Raw genomic sequence first — 21,283 nt, forward strand, 5'->3', positions numbered from 1 at the left:
CCGCCGCGCCCCGGTCACATGTGCGGCGCTGGCGTCGACGTAAACACAGTGACACCGTACATGACTGACTACGGGCTGGGAAAGCGGGCGGCAAGAATCCAGGCTACTCGTGATGCAAGTACTCACGGAGATGTGATGACGGAGAGACGCCCGGGATGAACAGTAGGCACACGACGGCTAAACACCGAATCCAGGAGCGCTCACAAACGGTCTCCGTTGTACGACGCGACGAAGACACAGTGCATCCGTACAAGCGAGGGTTTTGCCGCACTTCGTCAGATGACGCTTCCATCGCGCACACACGATGCGAGCACGCTCGGCAAAAAGCGCACGCAACTTCCACCATCCGAAGGCCGCGCGCAGGGGCCGGTGCCTCACGGCAGGGTAAAATCACGCTCCCGCGCCACAACAACGATTCTCTCTCTCTCTCTCCGTTTCTACTCCGGCTGAGGAGGAAGTCGAGGAGGGAAAGGCAGAGGTTCTCCTCAAAAGCACACGCCGCTCACGGGGCCGACCCGACCCGCTCACGGGCCACGCTGCCACTGACAGCGCGCGGACCGAAAGAGAGAGGATGCGACGCGCAGCCGCGTGAGGCGCTGCGTCCCATCCTTCGTGGAGCGCGCGTCTCGCGCGCGCAGCGCATGCGCAGGAAGAGCCGCGAACTGCGCCGGACGCGCTCCTCGGCCCGGCACCAGTGCTCTCGTAACGCGTCCCGTTCCCTTCGCGGGCCGCTTGCTCGCAATGCATGAAGCACGCAGCGCGTGCTGTTTTCTTCGTTCGTTTCTTTCGACGAACTTCTTCATTTTCTTTCCTCGACCAGAAGCACGGCACACAACCCGCGCGACAACGAAAGCGGCTCCCTGAGTCACGCGAGAGGAGCCAGAGAGGCGGGCCCTGAGCTATAAATACGGTCGCGAAAATGTTGAAAGAGGGAAGGATGAGAGAGAGAGGGACCAGGGCGCAGCGTGGGTGACCGCACGGCGACGAACCCATTGAGGGTCCATTGATGATGCGGAAAATGATTCCCGCCGGGGAGAAATCGGAGACGACGCAGATAATGGAAAGGGGAGGAAAACAGAAACGGAATGTCCGCAATAAAAGCAAAACACAATGAAGTTTTACTCCGGAGTTCGCGACCGGGTTTTGCCCTTACCTTTCTTGGTCGGTTCCTGTTTCCAGACTTTTTCTATATGAAAAAGGAACTGAAAAAAAAAACACACTTTTCAAGAATAACTTTGGAAGCTTAGGGTTTCTTCGCATTGTTTCCATTCGTCACTGCCTTTTTTAATCGTGCTTTTTGTTACTGTGCTTTGTGTTGTATAGATAACAAAATCCTGCAGCAGGCAGAAGCGGCAACCGAAGCGCATAGCTTCGCGAACGGCTGGTGGTTCAAAACCACACTTGCGAATGTGAAAGCCGGACTTGGCTTTCCCAATGTGTGCTACTGAAATCAAGCGATTGTTTGCAAATGTCGCTGCAGTATCCCCATATCTCTATTCGTGCGCCCTGAAGACTGTCATTCCCGGTAATACATTACTGCAAACCATGTACAGTACTCACGGATTGAAATAGGACATTCGGAGCGCGTGGCCGTCGCTTCATGGAGCGCCGCCCGTAGACGCTCATGGAACCAAGGTGGTGCATTGTGGTATGGCGCGAGAGGGAGAACATCTACAAAGCAGAATTGTTCCTTCCAGTAGCCAATGAGCCGGCCTGTGGTTTACCACATGCCTGCGTGGCACTGCAAGGCTAGCGCTCCGAATGTCCTATTTCAATCCGTGAGTACTGTACAGACGGGACCGCACTGAGCTTGTCTTCACGCTGTCATTTTTCTAGTTAGATGTGAGACAAAGTAACACGGGAAGTATGTGTTTGTCATCAGCTTTTTCAAAAGGGTTCTGCAACCGCAAACCTCTGATATACAACGTTTTCGGTGGAGTATATAAAGGGTCATTCTCACTGATTTTTGCGCTAGAGTGGTTGTGAAATGCAACCTTAGAGGCGAGGCTTTTTTTCAGCGCCGTGAGCTCTCATAACTCCGCCCGTACTCTCGGCTCGTGTAAACTTGAAAACAACGGAAACGACAGGTGAGTCACACGCTGAATGCGCGTTCATTCCCCGCAGCTTCAGCCACACGTGCGCTGGTCTGAAATATAACTAAACGTCGCTCTGACGGGCGAACTGTTTATGACCGTGCCTGTCAGGTGCAATAGAATGGCCCGTGCCAAGAGAGCGTACTTGTGTACGGCCTCGCGTTTAAAGCATAGTATCGTACATCCTTGCAGAATTCCACGTTTCAAAATAAGGCATGCAGTGCCGTTATACGAGCTTTGCTGTGTCGTTGACGAAGTTTACTAGCATCCTTGAAAGCGATGAAGCACCGACTCAAGCTAGTGGAATTTAACGTCCGTGACATACAGATTCATGTAATATTGTGATCACCTTTGGAGGAGAGACATAAGCTTTGACCTTTTTATTAAAACGTAAAATGCTTTCTTGCACTGACTTTGTTCCCAAATCACAATGTGGAAGTTTTCGAAGACATTTATTCGCTCGAAATGTTCCAAATGGTTTTCCCGACTAGCAATACAGGGAAGAATTTTCTTCAACTTCGTTTGAAGAGAATTTATTGGTCATATGTACTTTTAGCTTCTAAGTGACCAAAATGCTTGCATTTTAAATCTTAGAGAGAGGGAAGACAGGGGAGACCGGGATATGAATATGACATGCGCCATTTTGGAAAGCATACACATAGGTAAGCAAAGGTTGAAAAGATGTGAGAGTGGAAGAGAGTTGACTTTCTCGGGTCCTTGCAATATATGACCGCGGTAGTGATCCCACCGTGGACAATAAAACAAAGAATGTCCACAGGGTGTCTACAGCCGAGTGCTGGAGCCGCATACTGTTTAAATATCTAACCGGCGCTTCTATGGCTTTCTGTGGTAAACAGTGTCGGGGTCATGACCCCAGAACCTCGGCCTCTGCCAGAAGGCGTGAGTAGAAACGGCGCCGTGCTCCTTTCCAACAGCGTCCTTGATTGTCAAATCGGGAGAAGTTGCGCATAATAGGTATACGAAAACTTTTTCTGCGACCTGCTGGGTTCACAGGATCCGGAAACTCTGCTGCCACCTGCACAAGCTCGAGGATTTCCTTTAACTCCCGCTTCCGTCCGGCCTCTATCACTGCGAAGCGATGCTGTAGTGTCGTTTAAAGCAGACATGACTGACTTGTAGGCAAACGCCAATTTATAACGCCGCAGAGATGCGGCGGCTCTGGCATTAGCAGTGATTTCGTTGTGTAGGCAAAAGGCGGAACCGTCTGCATTTGCTATGCCAATCTTGCATGTTTTTCAACATCATTCATGATACCTCGTGAAGCTGTGTTGCGGTTGGCTGCGCCGCAAGGCACAAGAAAGGAAGCGACATAAATTTGCACAAATCTGTTCTGGTCCGATAAATGTGAAAGCAATCAAGTTACTCTCCCGCCGTTTCCACTCTCTTACCTGCTGCCAACAGGGAGCGGAGATGGTAACAGATGGAGCTGTCCGCTCGTAATTCCGCTTAGTGAACAGGTTGGAAAAGCGCAGGACTACTTCCGAGGCAATAAACAAGGAGGAGGAGGAAGAAGAAGAGGAAAGGAAGGAAGGTTAACCGGAAGAATAAGCGGTTTGCTACGCTACACGGGGGGAAAGGGGTGAGGGGATAAAAAAATGAAAGCTTTAGCGACACACGTGCGAGTTGAGTTGAGTGGTTGTAAACTACTGGTGGGATTTAGCCTTGCAGTTGCTGCCGGCAATTGCTCCACCGTAGCGACACTTAAATAGAAATCACAGAAACACTGTCCGCAAAAACCCAAATAGACACTCCTGAGGTCACCATGTGGAGGCCAAATCCGTGTCCTGCAGGTAAAGTAGAAGAAGGCGAGAAGCATCCCTTCTACTCGACTGGCTCCCGCGCGGGAAAACAATGCCCTGAAGAGAACTGTGAGGAACTCCTGCCTTCTTGAGGGATCCGAATAACACAGCCCGTTCCGCGTTGTACAAAGTACAGCACAAGAGGTAATGTTCTATGTCACCACACACACCACACGTTGAACACAATGGTGACAACGCTAGGCCAGTCTTATACATCCACGCCGGCGTACGAGCAGAATCCGTGCGAACGCGGTGCAGCAAAGTGGCTTGGATTCGAAGGCAGCGTCGCTTGGTAGTGTAGGCGCGCTGCTTTTTTGCAAACATGACGTTTGTCTATAGCTTAGCTTCCGCAGAAAGCCTGTACTTGTGAAGTCCCATACAAAGTTCAAGGAGAAAAAAAAAGCAGAAACCTAAAGCCTCTGTAAATGATTGATATTTCTTTACACTGCAGCGCGGGTTCCTTTTTTTAATGAGTTAATAACGTTTAATTAAGTGAATCGTGTTAACGAAGGGTATGGTACAATTAGTCGCCGGAGAAAGCTCGCTTTAAAAGGTTGCTGCAGCGCTGCTAGCAAGCCAGCCATCCTAACTGTCCGTTCAGTTTACTAATTACGGGAGTGACTAATTTTTATCGATTCAACGTATCGTTCTTTAGATTTTGTCTGCTATAAGCCTTTCGTTATTGCTTTCCTTTGGTCTACCTTTCGGTCTCTCCGCATTGTGTAGCTTGCAAGACAAAGCAGTTCGATAAGGCCGACAGCTGGCGAGACACGTCCTTGCTGCGAGGTATTGTGGTCAATGATAAAGTTAGCATTGGGAATGAAGCTACATCATTAGCGGCGACGATGGAAACAGCGAAAACAGACAAAACTAACACTTATCAAAGCGCATTTTCCCCACTAACAATTCATGACTAGACTCGGCTACCTGAGCATCTTGTCCAGTGCCTCCCTGAGTCAATGGTCCGCGCCTCGTTACCTGATGGGTAGCAGTGTGCAGCGGTGTTCCTTCTGCGCTCGCCTGTGATGACCCGCGTTTTGTGTGTGTGTGTTAGTTTTCGCTTTCTTTTATCATTTCTGGCCTATTGATTCGTTTATTATATACCTCCCCACCTACAATAATGCCTACGGGCGCTGCAGGTATCTTGAATAATTAGGTAAATAAAATTTGGAACACAACGGAAACACACGTTACTCGGCGTGCACTCGTTTCAGGGCGCATAGAAACGAGTAACTCCGAAGCTTATCTGCCCCTGCAGTGTGTCATCAAGCAAGTCACTATGACAGGTGCGCCACTTTCGCTGTCTCCACGCTCGAAAGGCAGGCTGGCTGATAATTCGCTGACTGTCATCTCCGTGTCACCAATCAGGAGGCAATCATATTAAGTGAAGTCGTCATATATTTCGATTACTCGTTGGCATCAACTTTGACGACGTCAGCAACTCCATACCCCCGCTTTCCTCTCTTCCCCCTCCCAGAACCCACACACAGCAATCGCTCTGAGAATCATAACCATGTTGTGCCTTCGGAGCTTCCTGTTAAAGGGCAACTGTACCACTTTTGTAGAATTCCACGCTATTCAAAGATTCAGATCTTATAGGCTGCAGCTGAAGCATGCAAAGCGTTTTTGGGTTAGCATTTAAAATAGTGACGTAGAGACGGTTAAAATTGCTCTCCTCCTCACACCACCTGATGGGTGCAGAGAAGCTCGATGTGATGTCTCGGAAATGAAAACGAAAATTGGTTTCAAGTTGGGGAAAGGAAATGGCGCAGTATCTGTCTCACATACCGGCGGACACCCGAACCGCGCCGTAAGGGAAGGGATAAAGGAGGGAGTGAAAGAAGAATGGAAGAAAGATGTGCCGTAGTGGAGGGCTGCGGAATAATTTCGACCATCTGGGGATCTTTAACGTGCACTGACATCGCACAGCACACGTGCGCCTTTGCGTTTCGCCTCCATCGAAACGCGGCCGCCGCGGTCGGGTTCGAACCCGGGTACTCCGGATCAGGAGCTGAGCGTCCTAACCACTGAGCCACCGCGGCGGGTATCACGGAAGCTAAAGTATTGTTGCTAGCCGCGCAAATTTAAAATCTTACGTTTCACGGAAGTTAAGATTTCAAAATTTGCGCTGCCACCAACCATACCCCGCCGTGCCTATAGTTGGATGCCGCCAGTCAACGCTCGGAGGCCTTTGCCTTCGGTGGCATTCTATTTTAACTTGAGAGCAAATGTTTATGCGTGGGAAATGTAATGATACCTTCGATCACAACATGATGTGCTCCAAACTTCGAGCTGTGCGCTGCGGAAAACCTTGACGGCCATCTCGATTTAAATCCGCGATTGCATCCCCATTTCAAATTCTAGCCTGAAAGGACTGCGCAAACTTTACCTGCAGGTTTCACACATTAGATCCCTCTATGCTCGTCGATTTCTGAAAGCTATGCGCGAAATGCATGAAATCCGCAAAGCAGCGACCGCATAGGCGCAGCAGCTTCTTCATGACACAGAACGAGCAGCAATTTGCGCAGTGTCGCCAGCCTCCTTCGCAACGGTTCTCGCAACCAGCTGGAGCGAAGCGAAGAGAAAGCACAAATTTCTTTCTCCGCAGCGGTTGGGAGGCAACGCCTCGAGAACTCGCGAAACGAAGCACGTTCGCACGGGGAGCACCGCACGATTTTCCAATAAGGTTCTTTTCGCTTGCGAATTCAGCGTTCTCTTGAAGGCCCGGAGCTTGAATTCGTTTTTCTTTTGCAATGATTAGGCCTGCTGGTTGCTCCATCGCCTCTTTTTTTTAGCTTTTTATACTTTAAAGTGCGGCTGTGTCAGTGTCGAAGCCCCTGTTCCACGTTTACTTTACCTAACGAGCATCACGTTCTTTGCTATCGTGCACGCATAACGCAGGGTTTTGCGCATATTACAAAAAAACTTCTGTCGTACTTACTTTCCTCAAGGGCATGCGCTTGCCCAAAACGGAGTAGTATTTCGCTGAAGAGTAAACAATAAAGGGAGGAAGACAGAAATATAACTCGATGTGAGTTAGGCCTAGCGGGTGGTCAGTCGTCTAAAGCGCGATAGGCATGTAGTCACGCAGCAGCAGCTCGCCGTGGAATGTAAGAGAAAGTACAGGATTGCGGTAACCACACGAAATGTTGCCACGGCTGGTTTTGCAAATAGCTTTACTCGAGTCGCTTTACGACTTCTGGTAAATTTTGGGTGAAAAACAGGTTGCACTATGGTTTTCTACTTTTATTTTAACGGGCGTTATTCGCACAGCAAACATGAAAGCAGACCGTAAGAATGTCCCCTGCTGAAATTGGCGAAGCGTTATGCTGTCAAATGTTTTTTTTTCAGCAAATGTTTTTGTAGCACTTTGTTTTTGTAGCACCGTGCAAGAAAAAGGGCGCGCACAACGCAGGAGTTTATGCAAACATTTAATAAGTGATATGCAATGCCGCCGTAGTTGCTTCAAAAACCTCTGAGGCATCAAAATGCAGTTACGCACGCAAATTTATTTTGTTTCGTCTTCAATCCCACAAAAGTTAACTGGTTACTCATAAAAAAAAGAAAAAAATGTTTATTGCTGGAGAGACCGTAGCGGGTAGATTTTAAGTGCAGATTTGAAGATGCTGGATAACAAACATAATAAGATAAAAACTTCTACACATTAAAGGCGCCCAATTCTGCGTCCTTTAACATGCACTTATTTAATGATAATTGCGCTACGTTACCTAAAATGAAAAAAAATCAATATCACCATACTATGAAACCACACTAACGTCATTTAGGATCGGCGTAAACTCGACATAATAGATTTCAGCGCTTCCAACAGTGAGGTCTTGCGGGTTCCTCAGATTTCTACATCTGCTCCCTCGTGACTTGGCTGCCGAATCCTTTGCATCATATCGTTACATTGGCGAACACATCATTCTCTATTTGCTGGGTCACTTGGCGTGAACAAACTAATAAGCGGAGCTATCCGCATACTAGCTTACCTGAGATATAACTACAACACTGCCCCTGTATCACTAACCCAACCAGTGCGACTGTAGTGAGCCAGATTCCAACTACTGAAGGGAAAAGATCTGTATCAATGGTCGCCAGTTATCCCTGAACTATGTCAGAAGTGGCTAACTCGTAGCGCAACAAGCTAAGTTTCGCTTTCCTGGAAAACTCGGCATTCCGCTTTAAGCTCAAATGGTTTATGGTTTATAGAGGGCTTAACGTCCCAAAGCGACTCAGGCTATGAGGGACGCCGTAGAGGAGGGCTCCGGAAATTTCGGCCTCCTGGGGTTCTTTAACGTGCACTGATATCGCACAGTACACGGGGCCTCTAAAATTTGGCCTCCATCTAAATTCGACCGCCGCGGCAGGGATCAAACCCGCGTCTTTCGGGTCAGCAGACCAGCGTCATAACCACTGTGCCACCGCGGCGGCTAGCAGTGCGCTCAAATGTTGTGCGTTAAGAAATATAGCGCTGACTGAGATGCCGACCGAGGCCGAGATTCAAGCCAGGAAGAGCATGCTGTTTTATCTGCGAAGGACCCACACACACAGGCCACCGGGGTGCCTCCTCTGAAGAAAGGCTAGCGCGCCGTTCTTTTGCGCCGAACGCAACACTAAGCGAACTCGTTAGAGGGCACTACGACTGCATACGCTGAGTGGGTCGACCCGTAGTGCATTGAATTCATGAAAAATAGCTAAAAAACGGCACTCAGAATTAATAGTTCACCTTACTGGAGCTGCCGCTGAACTATGCGATTTCTCATGAGCGGCTTCGGAAGGGAAAGATGAGTTTTCGCTCTCTGAGAGCACTATAACTGACCGTTGTTTGCATCCCCGTCTTACAGACTTGATGAAGGCGTTTGAAAAATGTTTATTTTTGCAAAGCTTTTAGTAGAAGGGCTGCAGGGGAGCCTTACAAATGATTTTATGGTCCGGAAATAGCATAGTATAGAAGAAACACAGAAGGAGCAATAAAATTGATTCATGGAGGCTGGTCACGCTAACAAACATTTCTTTAGACACTCTATAGACTGTTTATAAACTTCTGTCTGTAAATTCTATAGACTCTCTATAGACCAACCCTAGAGAACAGTCCATAAGACTATACAATTCATGTAGACAGTCCATAGACGATCTATAGATTGATGGCCATACACTTTTAGTAAACTTTTGTCTTTAGACAGCCTGTAGACTATGAATAGACAAAAAATAAATATCTATAGGAAGGCAACAGAGTCTATAACAAGTCTATAGACTGTCTATATACCAATTTTGTAAAAGTAGCAACCGAATAGTTGATTAAAGATGTTCTAATCTGCAGAAATGCATGCACCACTCTAAAAGAGGACATCCGCACAGAAAATGCTCAGCTCGCTGCCTCCACCACACAATCATGCTCGGCCGGATACTCTCGAGTACTACTACACCAGCCACCTACTGCTTATGTTTGTTACAAACGGCGATCTTAGTGCACGAAGTTTTCAAACTAGAAAGCAAAAGGTGGCTTTTGAAGGTAAATGAATATCTGTGTCCGTTATAAACTTATTCTTTAGATGTAAAACGACGTGAAAGTGGCATTCCCAGCTTGTATTTTCATCCAGATAACTTGCTCACGGGCTGTATTTTAAAGTATTCATATTTTTGTACGCCTGTGGGCCATTCCACTGAAAAGAGTGTCTCCACTGTGAGTCCTTTTGGGGCCCCGTGCTCTTCTATGAGATGAAATCTCCTAGGCGGAAGTGAGTGAGAAGACCCCCTCGGAGCTAGTCAGCTGGTACCGGCTGAGAATTGCGAACTGCCATCTGACATCTGTTAGATATGCTGGGCGAGTGATAGGGAGGGGGATTTATTTTAGGATTTGGAACTTGACGCTTTGCTTTCACTCCGATCCCACAGTTGGAACTGTTCTCAGGCGACATAATCGTTCGAAAGACACAACAAAGTGTATATTTTCTTGTGCCGATTTCGTTTCCCTGGCTGCTCTTTATTCAGATACTGGTAACTAAAATATCACTGTGCACTTTTACGCGTAGCAGTTAGCCATAGCTCTTATTACCTTTAGCCTGCTCTTTCTGTGTTCTCTTTTCCTGCATGATTCTTGTCGCTTGCGATATCAGCGAATCATGTTGGGCAGAAATTAGATTTATGGATTAATTTACCACTTTCTTTCCATCGCTTTAGACAGATTACGGAACAGAAATTGATTTCATTTCAGCTGTCCTAGCGATTTCACCGGGTTCACAGCATTTGTCGCTCACGGTAGCCAGCTAGAACCGGTCTTCATAAGCAGAAATAGAGTGCAACATCGCACCTACAACAACAGTTTTCTGGTTGCTTCATGGACTCAAATTAACCAAAGAAATAAATATGAACGGTTGTCTTTGCCGTATTTACGTTGCAGCGACATAATAGTTTTTACGGTGTTTGCCAGCACCTCCAGCCTCGAACTGTTTTTCACCACCACTGACGTTTGTGGAAGTGTTAGGTTAGTATTCCTCAAGAAATTCTCGTCAAAACATTCAAAAGAAAGTTAATTGTCAAATAAACTAAAAAAAAGCATAGCTTTATGGTACTGAAACAAAATGGTTAATAGGCAAGATGCTACACTGACGAGGGAAAGGCGGAGCATTATACTGTATGAAATTTTTGTAATTATGCTTACAGCCTGTTTTTGAATGTGTTCACTCGAGTTCGAACGACATCGGTAAGCGTTTCTCCATGCGACAATGTCATAGTTAATGTGTGCATAAACGAATGCATAATAAAGTGAAATAGTGATGATGAAGGAAAAGAAAGTGAGCTTTTACTGGAGTACAAATTGTGAACGAGCTAGTTTTCTTGAACTGGTTGACATGATGCTAAAATTCTAGGTGACAATCAAGTGAAGTACCAAGGAATGTAAGGATATCATTGAGCAAATTGAAGTGTGAAAAAGTTATACTGAATTTTTTTCGCCCAAGTTATGCGAGTAATTTTTCTGTTAGCCGATGGGTGGCAGCAAGGGTTATAAGAACCTTTGTCCTGTCATGTCAAGCGCAAACTCAAGGCGTTGGCGCAATGCGTTGTGGGGAAATTCGTAAGACGTGCTAACCTCAGATGCAAAGTTAATTCACCGAACACACAAAACTCCTTCCGCAACGCGTTCTGTGCAAAACGTTCTGAAAGAGAAAAAAAAAGAAACCTCTTTATTCGACCTACTTCAACTACCATTTGTTAGTCGTGCTTGCCGCAACAGCGCAGGTATACCAACAGCCAAAAGCAAACAGCTCACAACGTTTCCGTCTGACCGATGCTGTTTGGCTCCTTATGCACTGCCAGCATTAAAATCACCTAGTGAAAAAAGTCGTGAACCCTCCGAAATATGAGGACTTCCACGGTTGCTACAAGGTTGCCACTGCGCATATTAGAAGCAATCTTTTTGGCTTTTTTACTCTTGTCGAAGGCTGTACATCAAATGCGAGCAGCTGAATATATAATAATATTTCTCCCGTCTGTAATTTAGCTGCATTATTTTCCAGGATATTGAGGGCTTAAAGACTATCGCACTCACGAAAAGACCTCCCATCTGGGTGCAAAGATAGCTCTCAACTTGCCCGCGAAATTCTTGCAGTTTCCAGCGCGAACGATCAGCTATGGCCCGCGGATGGTGGGCAGGGAAAGAATCCCGCTCCCCGAAGGAAAATTATGCGCTTCGTCTAATGGGTACGTTGCCACCTAGACATTCTTCGCAGCCGCCCCACAGGGCTTCTTAGAAGGCGGAGTCCAAGAAATAAAAGAAAATGGCAGTAAGGAATCCCAGATGCAAAGGCGTGAAGAGGCAGTGATAACAAAAAGCCGCAAAGAGGAATACGTATTTCTAAAAAAAAAAGAAAGATAATATATGTAGGAGAGAGGCTAGTCTCTTCGCCGAAGAGAAGGCAGCGGCAATAGTAAAGAACGTAGTCCGCTGTTTCTCGATCGAGAAGTAAATCAACCGCCGATGTTTGGAATGACTATGGTTTTCGCAAGAGGAAAGGAATAGCTTTGTTCATTCGCTACTTTCTTTTTTATTTTCATTGTAAAAATTTCGAGGGTGAGGATATTATATTGGCGTGCCCATTGTTCATACAGGGAATTCACAGTTATACTATCAAGACCAACTATTTTTCCCACCCGCCTTCTTGAAAGCTCACATGATATTACCGTTTATAAAGGCATGTGTCGTTCTATCTGCTGCCGCACAATGTTTTCGGATTTTCCTGCAGTTTTAAATTCTTTCAAAAACGTGTCTCTTGATTTGTGTGCATGTTTGCCTTGCAGGGAGGTGTTTAACTTTCGAACTTCTTCAAGATTTCTCTGCGTTTTTTTGTCATACTGAAGCGGCTAATACTCTCGCGAAAAGCAGTCACTATAAACGATTATTATAGGAAGGCCTCTCTGCTGCAATGTATTAACATTAGATTCCCTTCGAGTCTACAGGTACAGGGCAATTGGTGTTTACGGCAGGCCACAATCTCTGCTAACGAGTAGCACAAACAACCGTCACCGATTTCCTCGAAGCAGATAATCGTAGCTTGCTTTCGCACGCGGTGGTGGCCCGTACAAGCCTTTGTCCAATATGTCACTTATTTCATTTGCGAACTAGACGAAACTTCAGGCTACGCAGATTTGTCGGCAAAGTAACCATGACACGTTCCCTGCAGTGATTCTATCAGGTGTGCTGCCATTTTCGTATTCCACAGTGATTAAGATGCTCGCTTCGGAATTCTGCTTTATTTCGTCATCACGTGCTTGAAACCGCAACGCATCGCTTCTCTTTGAATACTTATAAACATTCGTGTGGCAGAAGATGTCATTAAAATGTTCTGAAGATTGACAGCCATGCAATTCTTGCCAAGGAGGTCCACCACGAAATGGCCACCGGCCGCGCCTGCCTGTGATCTGTACCATGGTCACCTTTTCATTTTCATTTCCATTTTCATTTTTTTTCTTTTTCAGTCCACAAATGTCGGAGTGACCTGCGCCTGTGCCCGGTCATACGGTAGCAATTCAACCAGACCAAAGAAGGCAGATTTGAAATACAGTTAAGGCATGCTGAAATGTAAGATATCATGACAGTCCTTGTTCGTTGTTCATGCTGAGAGCTCGCGACAGTTCTGACGATTTGGTGGTGGGTGTTCCTAAGCCCGAACAATAGCGGCCCCACGCCCGTAGGTCGCACGCGTTGTTCTTGGCTTCCCCGATGGGGGCTTGACGTTCTGTTTCCGGCTTGCTCTGCCGAAAGGGGGCAGCTAGGTGATGGATGGGGAGCGTCGCGATGACGGCTACCTGGACTGGCCCCTCCGCGAATCTTCCTTTCTCAGGCTCACGTAGTCGCCGTAGAAGTGTAGGTCCCTTTCTCCTACGGTCATCCGGCACAACCAAAGCGAGGTGCGGCCGGCGTCAACCGTCACGGGCCCGAGCTACGGTACGAATGGTGGCGAATTAAATGACGTGTTTCATGACAGTGGCATACTGGAGTGGGCGGCAGTTGTCAGAAATGTCCTGCACTGCAACTGTTTCGTTTATTGCACTGACTCATTTCGTGTTATGAAGCTTCATATTTGTCAAAAGATGATCTATTGTTTAGAGAAATTCGCCAAGGCAGAGTACATTTCTTGTAAGGGAGAGATTACTCAATGCCATCCAACCAAGACTAATCATAGGGCTATGATTGGAAAACTATAAAGCTTCCACAGAAACTTCGTAGTAGAAGAAGCATTCACCCCGCTATACGATAGCCGTCCCGGTTAGCTCATTTCGTAGAGCGACTGCTGTGGTGAGGCGGTGGTCCCGGATTCGAACCCCGGACGAAGACAAATTTTTCTTCAACTAAGAAGTTTCTGAGAAAGCTGCATAGCTTCCCTCTGTAGCTGTATGGCTGCGCTTGGGAGGATGCAGATGAGCAATTACTCCCTTATCACACATCTACTCCACCTTTGGTGATTCGCCTAAACTTTGGTCTGATAGGTCAGGGGCTTATGGTCCCAGTGCTGCCAGGCACCCACCGGTTTTTCAATAGGTACAAGTTTTCTCCTGGCCTGGTGGTGGGCTTTTGGGGAATGAAATGCATAGAAAATGTGCCGCAGCTAATAACCACATTAGCCATAGCATTGTTCGTCCAAGCACGCCTTACGCCATTGAAATCTCGGAGCATCCTGATCATCAATACAATACTCCGTCAACAGTAATAGGATGTTTATGAAACTGCATGTTTTGTGTTTATGACTATAAAGCAGCTTTCTGCAAAAAGCCGCGTTTTTGTTGGGTGTTCAAAGGAGCGACTGCACTAATCTCGGAGCTGCTGAGGCCGTTTGGCATATGAACCATATGCACCTTTAAAATGCGCTGCTGCCGCCAAGAGTTGCACTTTCGTACTGCGCTTGAAAACTTATGGTTTTTAATTTTTTCTTCACATTCTTATCCTAGAAGTACAAACACAACAACATGTTTAGCGATCACACCTACAGATCGGAAATCTACGCTCTTATTGAAGGCGAGAACAAGGCAGCCTCACGATGTTCATTCATTCATTAATGCACTCATAAATACAACAATGAATTAACAACCAATTAATTATTAACAGTTATAACTAATTCATTCTTAATTTGTTAATACGATAGCTTGCGAAAATACAAACCTTTTGCTTGATCCCGTAGCCATTGGTTAGTCCTGATTCCATTGTTAACATAGGACAAAAATACAAAGGCAGCATATGAGGAAATAAGAGAACAAATAGAATACATAACAATAATTCAATGACTTGCGTACCTAAGCAACCCAATGATTATATAGCCACAATGTTTCTCCTGCTTCGCAAAAGCTAAAAGAAAAGCTTCTTTAAAGATGGCCAAAAGTTAGGGCCTTGTTTTATATGTGCTGGCAACAAATTCCAAATAAGAGCTCTGTTAGGTTCCATGAGCCTTCACCCATGCAGATTATCAGGTGGAGGTAGATTATTATTCTGATAAGTTGCAGCTCTTGTATTTCGTAATGGGTTAATATGCAATGTAATGGGACGTGTATCTTTTGTGACTATAATCCTGTGAATAATATTGGGATTTTTTATTTCATACAATGCATTTGCTGGCATCCCATGAACAGAGCTAAATAGGTATACGCGCTGAATTGAGTGCTCTCTGAAAAGGTAATAATGCAATTTTGCCGACGGATTACAGGTTCCACGCAATTCAAAGAAGAGTTACTCCAAGATTCAGCAGAGTAAGAGAGATTACTCTGAAAAAAATAAAAGGAAAAAAATGCATAGAGTGGGAATAATCGAAACATTCACGAGCCTTGGCTAAGACGTAACATCCGTATGCGAGCTTCTAACAAATATAATTAATGCGTGTTTCTAGTGTACGTATGACTCAAATGAAATGCCTTAATATTTCTAAAAGACAATTTGCTGTGGTTTTGCGCCACCTAATGACATGTCCTGTTCCTAATATTCAACTGTTTTTTTTTTCCTAGAAAGAAAAAATGTTTGTTTAGTCTTACTAAGATTAAGGGTAATTAATTTTTACATGAACCACGTAAAAACATTGTCTAACTCAGTGATTCTTTTATCCTGTATTTCACGCAAATTCTCTCTAATGAACACAAGAGTAGTGTCGGCCGCATACATCAATGGCTGAGAAGGTTTAAGGATTGCAGGAAAAAGATTTATGTAGGATGAGAACAACATGGGCCCAGGATCTGCTCCTTTTAGCAGGCCGGTCGACAATGTTCCTAAATTAGACGCATACTTTTTAAGTACTGCTTGCTGTTTGCGGTTGCTGAGATAGCTTATAACTAAGGCAAGGATTTTACTCTAGAACCGATAATTGCAATCCGGTGACCCGCAGGAATAGGGGCATTCTCGTCTTTTGGGCTTAAAAAACAAGCTTGGAGTGGGGATTTAAAGTTAGTTATTGCAACTAAAAGCTCTGATTCGACTTCGATGACGATCTAGTAGCAGAATAGCTAGTGGCTCTTCTCAATCTTTCGTACTATAGCGGTTAGGTGTGGCAAGCCTATCAGCTGTGCTTAAACCACTTGCAAAAATATAGAGAACATCAGTTGCTGCTGGTAGGCACCTAATTCCTTCTAAAAAAAGCCACATGCCCCTTTCACGGAAATTAATTCCGTTAATATATTTATTCGCTTCTACACACATCTGTGAAGCTTCGTTGAAGGCATGGGCCTAGTGATTTTTACGCCACCACTACGATGCATATGCATCGGTAAAAAACGTTTGGTTATCTCACAAAAGCGAGGACCGTCTAAAGAACTTCTTTATGTGGCACATATTTTTCCTTCACCTGTCTTACCTCCGAGGCCTTATCCTGGTTGCTTCACGTGGATGCGCTTCAGACAGCTTCGTCAAGCCTTCCTGTTCACGCTCCTGCAAAGGAGATTAGAGCAAGGTGAAGCGCTATGCGTTCGTTGAATTTCTTCTGGCTGCTCCATTCAAACCCATTCGACCTCGCTTCCTCGTCTACGGCTCCCTGTGCGCGCTTCGAAAGCAATGGTGTATCCGGTTTCTTCCCCAGAGCTCTACCTTGCCCTGAAAGAAAGAGCCATTGAAACGTCACTTTTCATACGCCTACCTTGAGTTAGATAAAAAGTGTGGAAGGCAAGAAAAGCTCCAGTTCGTAACTGTCGGTTTTGTCGGTTCGAAAAACCAAAACGAGTCTGTGTTTGCTTTACTTTCACTGTTAGGCGGCGATGCGATAATGAATATGGCTGGTTCGCGGAAGAGCCTGTTTCTTTCGCAAGCCGGAACGCGGAGTTTTAATTTCTGTAAGTTTTTAATCGGGCAGTTTGTAGCTCGTATTATGAAATTCATTCGTGCCTTAACACACGCTTATTTTTATTTGCCTTAATTCGGACTACCAGTATATTAGATCTTATTCTGGCTTTATGCTTGCAGAGCACGAGAATAATCTAGAGGTTATTGGTTTGTCGGATACAGCCTTCAAAGTAACGCAAGGATGGAAATCTAAATAGCACTGGCTCTGGTTCTTGAGTTCGTGTTCAAATGTTTGCTTTAAATATTGCGATGAGCTTAAAGCGAAATGAAGTCTTTTTCGCAGTCTTCTGTTTACTCAGTTAGAAGATCATTTTGTATCAATAGGATTGCGCAAAAAGAAATTTTGCTTCACACTAGAAAATGTGCGAAAGAGAACTGTTCACTCCTTTTCGCAAAACGAGAAGAAAACAATCAAAATACCGGATGTTTCAGCGAACGCTTTCAAAATTTTTCAGAAATAGGCATTTTGGGGTAAAAGTATGGCTTTTTCGGCAAAGTATTACCAGTGTTGGCGGAGACCACAAAACCGGTGAATCGTCTTAAGTAGTTAGGTGGTAAACTAATTTCTGATAATTAACTTTTTAACTAGTACATTTAGGCGCCTAGTAGCAATTAGCGACTTCTAGCCGGTCTTTAATAACCGCCATATTAGTTTTTAGAATTTCTGAAACACGATTACCCTTGGCGCTGTGGCTCAACAAAATTTGGCTTTTCCGACAAGTTATGTGCATTGGAGGGGTTGCTTTGCCTGCATGCTTTCCAACGCGCATATATTTTCTCACGATGCAGCCAAATACTGTCGAGCCACAGTTGCTACGGTAATCGCGTTTTCGAAATTCCAAGAACTGATATGGCTATTACTAACGACCGGCTACAAATTTCTAACTGCAACTAGGCGCCTAACTTCACTAATGAAAAAGATAATTATTAAAAATTAGTTAACCAGCCCACTGCTTACGACGATTGACCTGTTTTCTGGTGCCCGCCAACACTGGTGATACTATGCCGCAAAAGCTTTATTTTTTACCCCAAATGCCTATACTTGAAAGCGTGTGAAAATGTTCGCTAAAACACCCGGTATATAATTAAGTTATTAAGTTAGTTTTTTAGCCAGAGAATAGAAAATGATGACTGTGAAATACGGGCAAAGCAAAGGAAAGTAGGGTCGAGTTATTATTGAAGGGAACGCTCCCTCGGGAAGGACTTACGCTGGTGAATATGAGTAAGCTGTCAGAACAAAAACAAGCGCGCTATGGTAGGGACATTATTTGGGCGTGCGCGTATGGCCGTGAGCGTGCTATAGCCGCCCAGATGAATACTAATACCACCTAAATGTACTCAGAGAAAGCGTTCATTTGTTTGCGACCTTATGAGAAAATGCAAGGTTATGTCCTACTTGAATAAACCTTATAACATGAAAATAACCTTATACGACATAATTGCGCCATATATTATAAATATATGACTGCTAATAAACGCTATATGAACATCTGGTTTGCTTTTAATGTTGCATTCAACAACATGCGACAACTATCTACCCATTCAAATGTGACTAAAGCGCATGCGCCTTTGCTTCTTTCGAGGTGAAGTCATATAAAAATCCCCACTTAGAATTCAAGAAAAGAAAACATATCCCTTCAGCAGCGAGAAACATGCAGTAATGAACTCCTCCTCATTCATGATGCATTTCAGTGAAGCCAACTGCGACAGAGTTCGCAGGCCAGATGAAAGATGAAAGATGAAAGAGCTTCTCAACGCGAGCGAGGGATTCGCTTTCTTGCTAGCATTCAAGTAAAGGCAGTTCCATCTCATACTTGTGACGCCACGTACTGTATATAGTGTGGGACGAATAGATGTCACAACATCGAGGGCAAGACGCATCATACATGAACAACCGTTCCTAACCGTCTCCTCTTTTGTTCTCAAGTCAAACTTCAAGCGTGGAGTGAATGAAGGTTGTCCTTTTTGTTCTGCTTGAAAACGGTCTTCATTTAGAGACCGGTCTGCAGTGCAGGCCCCGCCCAATAATTGTGTTATTTCTCTTCATCTGTCGCGTTACTGAGTCTCCTACGAATTTCCTTCATCCTTTTAGAGACTCGAAACTTCTGGGCGAAAAAGCCACACGGCCTAGCGGCTGCCGTCAAATTGCACACGACCTCCTTGACATCTCCATTTTTTCGAGCTTTTTCGGTGTCCCTGTTTTCGTCTTTCTCTTCATTCTCTCTCTTTCTTTTCTCTCGCTCGCTACGTAGACGGCCCTCAAGGAACAAGAGATGAACAAAGCCGACTTGGCGGGTGTGCGGTCCCTTCTCCGCCATATGCGGTTCTCGTGCGAAGCAAAACTAATGCCTCCCCTCGTCTCATGCGGAGCCCGCAAGCGGTCCTCGACCTTTCGCATTGTGCGGTTCGCGCAAAGGCGGAAAGAATAAAAGGGGGAAATGGCAGGGGGAGGGCGAAAGCGCGTGTCGTTGGCTGAAATACGGCGTCGCGATATTACGAGAGAAATAAAGAAAGGATATTTCGAGGCGCAGTAACGACCCATCTACCGCAGCACCTCCTTCGGGTTCTGCGTGGGAACGGCGTGTTTATTTTCCATTAAACGGAGAAAGCCAACGTCGGGCTTTTTTCCCGTTATTTACATCATACCCGCACTGTCCACATCACGCTTGCAAATGGAGTGATCGTGAGCAGGTTCAGTGGTAGGTGTATTTTTACTGCAACCATCAAATTCAAGTTGTTTGAAATACTTTACAAGCATCATAAACCTCAATTTTGATTTGAGTGTAGATTGCTCACTTCATCGCTCATCGACTGGCTCTCCCATGTGGACTCCCTCGCTGTCTTGCTAGCGACTCGACGGGCTGACTATTAAACTGAATTACTCATTTCAGTTATTCGCGCAATGTCCTGGACACTTACGTAATCGTCCCCGCGGTTTCTAATGAAGAGATTAATCGACGTAAACACAATGAAGGGCGCGTTCCGCGGCTCTTCGTCTCCTTGCGATGTCTGCAGTGGTCGTCTCTACAAGTATCTTCTATCTTCATACGTTTGTCTTCGAGCTGCCAGTTTCGATTAAATGCACACGTAGCCGATGAAATGCAATATAGCGGACTAAAACTAAGAGCTGCAACAAAAATTACGATAACCCAACTAAAAAGTATGGATAATTAGAGAGCGACGGTAGAGGCTTCTGTCATGTAGTGAACATGACTCAGATGATAAACCAGTACTCAAAGACCGAAAGGCTGAATGGTGAAGACTCCTGATGTAGAATAGCGTAACCTAGGTATAATTTATCTACCAAAGTGCACAATTTAAGAGCTGTCATAAGAAATCTGCCGCAACTGCGATGATGATGATAATGGATTATTATGGTGCAAGGGCATCTGTGGCCAAAGAGCGCCATGCCACAGCTGCGAACTGCTGTCTCTTTATGCATGCTGATGAATGAATCCATCTAGCACGCCTCTGCGCTGGTGAAATACGAAGATACTCTAACGCATGTCCACAAGAGCTTCCTGTTAGCACTATTTATTATCAATTATGAAACTATACTTTCTTCGCATAGTTCTGTAAGTACGCTTATCTCACAATAATTTGTGCCTCAATTTGGCTCTGAGTTCGCTGTGGAGTTCCTCATCGAACCCAGGACAACGCACATGCAATGATTGCATTGGGCTGCACGTAGCGCGCGCCCATTTGTCAGCAAAAAACAAGGTGTTTTTTATTTCGTTCACCCATCCCTTTCGTGACTTCCGGAGTGAAAGCACGATGTGAATTAAGCTCGAGTGGACTGACATTAGCAACAATGCTTCGTCGGTGATGCGGAAACGATGCCTTTCTTGAATCCTTTATTTATGTTTGTTCGTGTTAGTGCGTACATAAGTACGTTTCGTAGAAATCGTTATCGCTGGGGCGCTGGAGACAACAATGAACGGGCGACATACGCTGTGATGCGACGTATCTGTGTTAGCAGCTTTGGTTGTGCATTTCGCTTCTACAGCGGTCCCCTTCCCATTGCGTCTTAGAACTAAGCGTATTTCGCAGTCGCTCTTTCGTCGCAATGCTGATTCTTCAGTGAAGAAGCTTCTTCAGGGTGGAAGCGTCTTGAGGGCGGACTTGAGTGAATCGGTGCCGGCGAGGCCCTTTGGGAGGGTGGATGGTTGGTAGTGGGTTGGTTAGTGGTGGGTGAAGGCCTTTGTACGATGATAGTGACTAGAGGGAAAATTCAGGTGGGTAGTGGGTGAAGGCCCTGTAGGGGGGGAAGGAGGATGTTTGGTGGTGTGTGAAGCTTCTGGAGGGGGAAGGTGAGTTGTTTCGTAGTGAGTGGAAGGTTCTGGAAGGTGGATATGAGTTGAGGGCACTGAAGGGTCGGCAGTAGGGGCAGGCACCCTGTAAGGTGGTAGCGGCATCATAGAACACCACAGACGGATAGCTAATGCGAAATAGATGGTAGTACTGCAACCGCATTAAAAAAAGAAAGCTGGAGGAAGCAGAAGCGAGAGGGGAAAATGTACGGGCAAGGACAGCTGAGGTGAGTCTTACAAATAATG

General features: G+C 45.6%; 1 protein-coding gene across 2 annotated transcripts in view; it reads right to left on the reverse strand.

Annotated features, from left to right (window-relative positions):
• LOC144099202 (protein eva-1-like) overlaps nucleotides 1-547 on the reverse strand; it is a 233,309-nt gene extending 232,762 nt beyond the window's left edge. Inside the window, exon 1 of one of the 2 annotated variants that reach the window (XM_077632346.1) lies at nucleotides 127-547. In XM_077632346.1, the coding sequence (XP_077488472.1) occupies nucleotides 127-346 (220 nt within the window). In that variant the 5' untranslated portion in view covers nucleotides 347-547. The remainder of the gene's footprint in view (nucleotides 1-126) is intronic. The other variant, XM_077632345.1, reaches the window with a different exon arrangement.
• Nucleotides 548-21,283: the final 20,736 nt, after the last annotated feature.

This window comes from Amblyomma americanum, chromosome 7, assembly GCF_052857255.1.
Source record: "Amblyomma americanum isolate KBUSLIRL-KWMA chromosome 7, ASM5285725v1, whole genome shotgun sequence".
NCBI classification, from domain to species: domain Eukaryota; kingdom Metazoa; phylum Arthropoda; class Arachnida; order Ixodida; family Ixodidae; genus Amblyomma; species Amblyomma americanum.